The following is a 3489-nucleotide window of genomic DNA, read 5'->3' on the forward strand; positions in this document are numbered from 1 at the left end:
GAATATTGACGTAGAATATAATGTACTTCTGTTGTGTAAAATTACATTTTTCCAAATAAATAATCATAAATTACAATGCATTAAACAGGAGACAATGACCATAGTATCTGCTTCATCCCCTACATTATGTATACTCCAAGTCTTTATGTATTAGTGTTCAGTATTAAATGCGAATATTTTAATAATTTGAGACCAAATCGAAAGGTTTCTAAATAAATAGGCATTAAAGTATTATTTTGTTTTAATACATCTAAAAATTCGTTACATCAGTGAAAAAAACCTATGAAATTCTATAAAGGTGCGATTTTACAATAGTAACTATATGGATTGTGCAAGTATTTACAACTAAAGGTGAAAAATAGAACATGATACACCAATCTATAGCGGTCATGAACTAAAATGAAAAATAAATAATGCGCAGAAATGAACATAATTTGGCTTGTGTTGGGAGACAAGGATGTGTTAGTGATAGAGTACAGGAGCCACTGCTCGACTGACCACTGGTAAAGCGGTCGGGACCCTGGCGAGGTGGGTATGAGCAGTCTTGAGTAAGGCAGGCTCGTGGACAGCTACCCTCTCGAGTTTGGTGAAGGGTTGATGGATATCCACCTCTTCCAAGGTCTGTATGGGGCGGCTAACCACAACCCTTCTGGTAGACACTCTCTCGTCACCTGCTGTGCGCGGGGACGGTGTCACAGATAGAACTCTTCCCCTCACGACCCCTGAGTCCCCCACAGATGACAACTTCACCCCGGACCTCCCCAGGCTCACCTCGGAAATTTCACCTCTTCCTGTGAGCAGCTCTATCAATTTTTGTTGGTTGTCTTGTGATTCCTCCGGGCTCAAATTCCTCACCGAAGGGATCTGGCCTTCACTTGAGTACGATTTGCTTTGTACTCCTTGGGCATTCGGCTGAAGAGCATCTAAGGATGATCGGAACAAAGTTGGAATTTCAGATTCTGTAGTTGTCGACGAAGCCTCTTGAGTTGTGGTCTCAGTGCTACTTTCTGTCGGTGCAGATGTGTTCTCTTCGCTGGATGTTGATTCCTGTGACCGCTGGAGTGGTTGAGGCTGCATGCTAGGAGAATTTTGTGCTTGTTGGAACGGCTGAAGGGGTTGGAACTGAAGTGGTTGGGGCTGCTGAAATCTTTGAATGGGTTGCAGGTCGTTCTCTCTGAAGAACTGCCTCAATAGCTGTCGCCCTTGAAACTCGTTCAATATTTGCTGGACCATAGCTGATTGATCTGGCTGTGTATCTTGCTCATTGATATCGTTTCTAGTTTGTTCTTGCGATCTACTTCTAAATTCTCCGGAAGCTGTGTCGGTTTCGGTATTAGGCTCTGGTTGTTCATTACCTTGGATGCTCGATCTGCTAAAATCAGGGTTGTCAACGACGACCGTATCTGATGAGTCAAACTCTGCATTTGGGAATGAGTCATCGAGGCTAGGATTAGACGGTTGGGGGAAGGAAGGGGTCTGCTGTGGAGGCGTAGATGCTGGAGGGTTAGGTTGTTGAGGCTGCTCGGGCGCTGAAGGCAACTGCTGGGGAGGCTGAGGGAAAGGGAATGACTGCTGAGGAATTTGCACAACCCCTTGAGTCTGTTGGATGAATGCAGGATAACTCTGCACAGGAATTTGAGACGGGTAATAAGAAACGAGATTGGAGTTCACAGGATAGGCTAGAGGTTGCTGGAACTGGGCCACCGTGTGGTGTCCGGCCGGAATCACTGTGAACGGAGAGCTGACGGTCTTGGAGAGAGGCTCATCGAGCTCCACGACGGCGGAACCGACGGGGCGGACTATGGTGCGCTCTTCGATGTCGAAAAACTGCTTTTGTATAGCGGGCCGTCTTACTTGAAGCTTCGCAACAGCGACCTTCGCTTTTGCAACGTCCACTAATTTCTGGACGTAGCCGGGCTGTGCTACATATTTGGTGACAGGGACATCGGCAACTGCAGGAACATGGTGGACTAGGTCTACAGGAGCTGCGGCTGCATACGGAACAGCTGCTTGAGCTATATGTACCCCCGCTGGAGCTACACGAAGAGCTGCTGGAGCTATATGTACACCCGCTGGAGCTACAGGAACTGCCGCTGGAGCTGGAGCTAGAGGAACGTGAGAACCGCTGTAGTAGTGAACTCCTCCTGTCGCTCCCATGGAGTCAAGCGCCAGACGAGCTAGAGGTCCGTGAGCCTCTACAGAGGACACAGGAGCGGCCGCTTGGTACAGACCACCACACAGACAAGTCTGCACGAGACTTGCTAGTAGCCAGATGCTCAACATTCTGAAAAGAAATTTAAGTAAGTTAATTGTTATATAGTAGTTAATTTTGTTTCGTCTCATGTTTTTACTATACATTACGTGGTAGCATGTATTATTAATATTTAAAGCTTTGTAATTCTTGATATATGAAATTAATTTTTAAACAGGTTTAATTCTAGGAATAAAGTTGTGATGTAATGGAAAAAGATTGGTTTTGCATTTTCTGATATTTGTGACGCCAAGAGTTGCGTCCTCAAGAACGCTTGTCCGAGTTACTTGGTTTTATTGTTGGTCTCAGACCAGTAAACGCCTGGCACATATGCAATACACATACAGCTATGCTCAGTGTATTATGGAAATGCGCCTTATGCACAGACGGTTGTCTGGAGTTGTTATTGAATATATCTCAACGTAATTATGCAAATTGTAATTTCTACGAGTTCAAAGCTACTCTTATTACTTTATTGGCATGCAAGGATTCACGATATGCTACCATTACCAAAGCAACCGTATTGTAACATATTGCCACGTTAAATTACGGATTATTTTTAAATGAAGAGACAATTTAGAAATGTTCGATTTTCCTGGAAGTATGGCATATATTTATTATATTTTTTATGTTTCTGATTCCATCCCGAGTATGGGTTCTAGTTTCTTATTACTAGGAATATAACACACGCAAAAACTATTGACATTTTTTCATACAAATGTCATTGACATGTGAGTTGACATTAGTTCTATTTATTGCAATATACATATTTGAAGAAGCCAACGACAAATCTACTGCAACAGAAATTCATCAAACTTATGCAATAAATGTTATTACAGAACTACTATACTGATTGAACAAACTATAACACATTTCTATCAATAACAACAATATAAATAACCAACAATAATAAACCTAACAGCAATATAAAACTTTTTATAACAACATAAAAAGATGAGTTGATGACTGATATTTCATTCCTTTCTCATGATCTTAAGTACGGCATAATGTAGGTTTGCACATAGCTCTCTTTGCCAATAAGTGGTGGATATGATCTAATCATATTAATAAACGTTAACTTATTATTGAGTTTATACTTAAAGTTTATTAATATTAAAACTTCTTTATCCACCTTTTTGGAAGGGTGTTTTCATTACCTTCTTGTCACGTTTAGATTTCGAGAGAGACAAATTTCATATAAACCTTCTCGCATCATTGCTTTTTTTATAATGCAATGC

General features: G+C 41.7%; 1 protein-coding gene across 1 annotated transcript; it reads right to left on the reverse strand.

Moving 5' to 3' along the window:
- Positions 1-223: 223 nt before the first annotated feature.
- On the reverse strand, positions 224-2329 carry LOC124361487 (altered inheritance of mitochondria protein 3). Its single transcript, XM_046815540.1, has one exon. The coding sequence runs from the start codon at positions 2281-2283 to the stop codon at positions 463-465; it is 1821 nt and encodes a 606-aa protein (XP_046671496.1). The 5' UTR covers positions 2284-2329; the 3' UTR covers positions 224-462.
- Positions 2330-3489: the final 1160 nt, after the last annotated feature.

This window comes from Homalodisca vitripennis, chromosome 4, assembly GCF_021130785.1.
Source record: "Homalodisca vitripennis isolate AUS2020 chromosome 4, UT_GWSS_2.1, whole genome shotgun sequence".
Lineage (NCBI taxonomy): Eukaryota > Metazoa > Arthropoda > Insecta > Hemiptera > Cicadellidae > Homalodisca > Homalodisca vitripennis.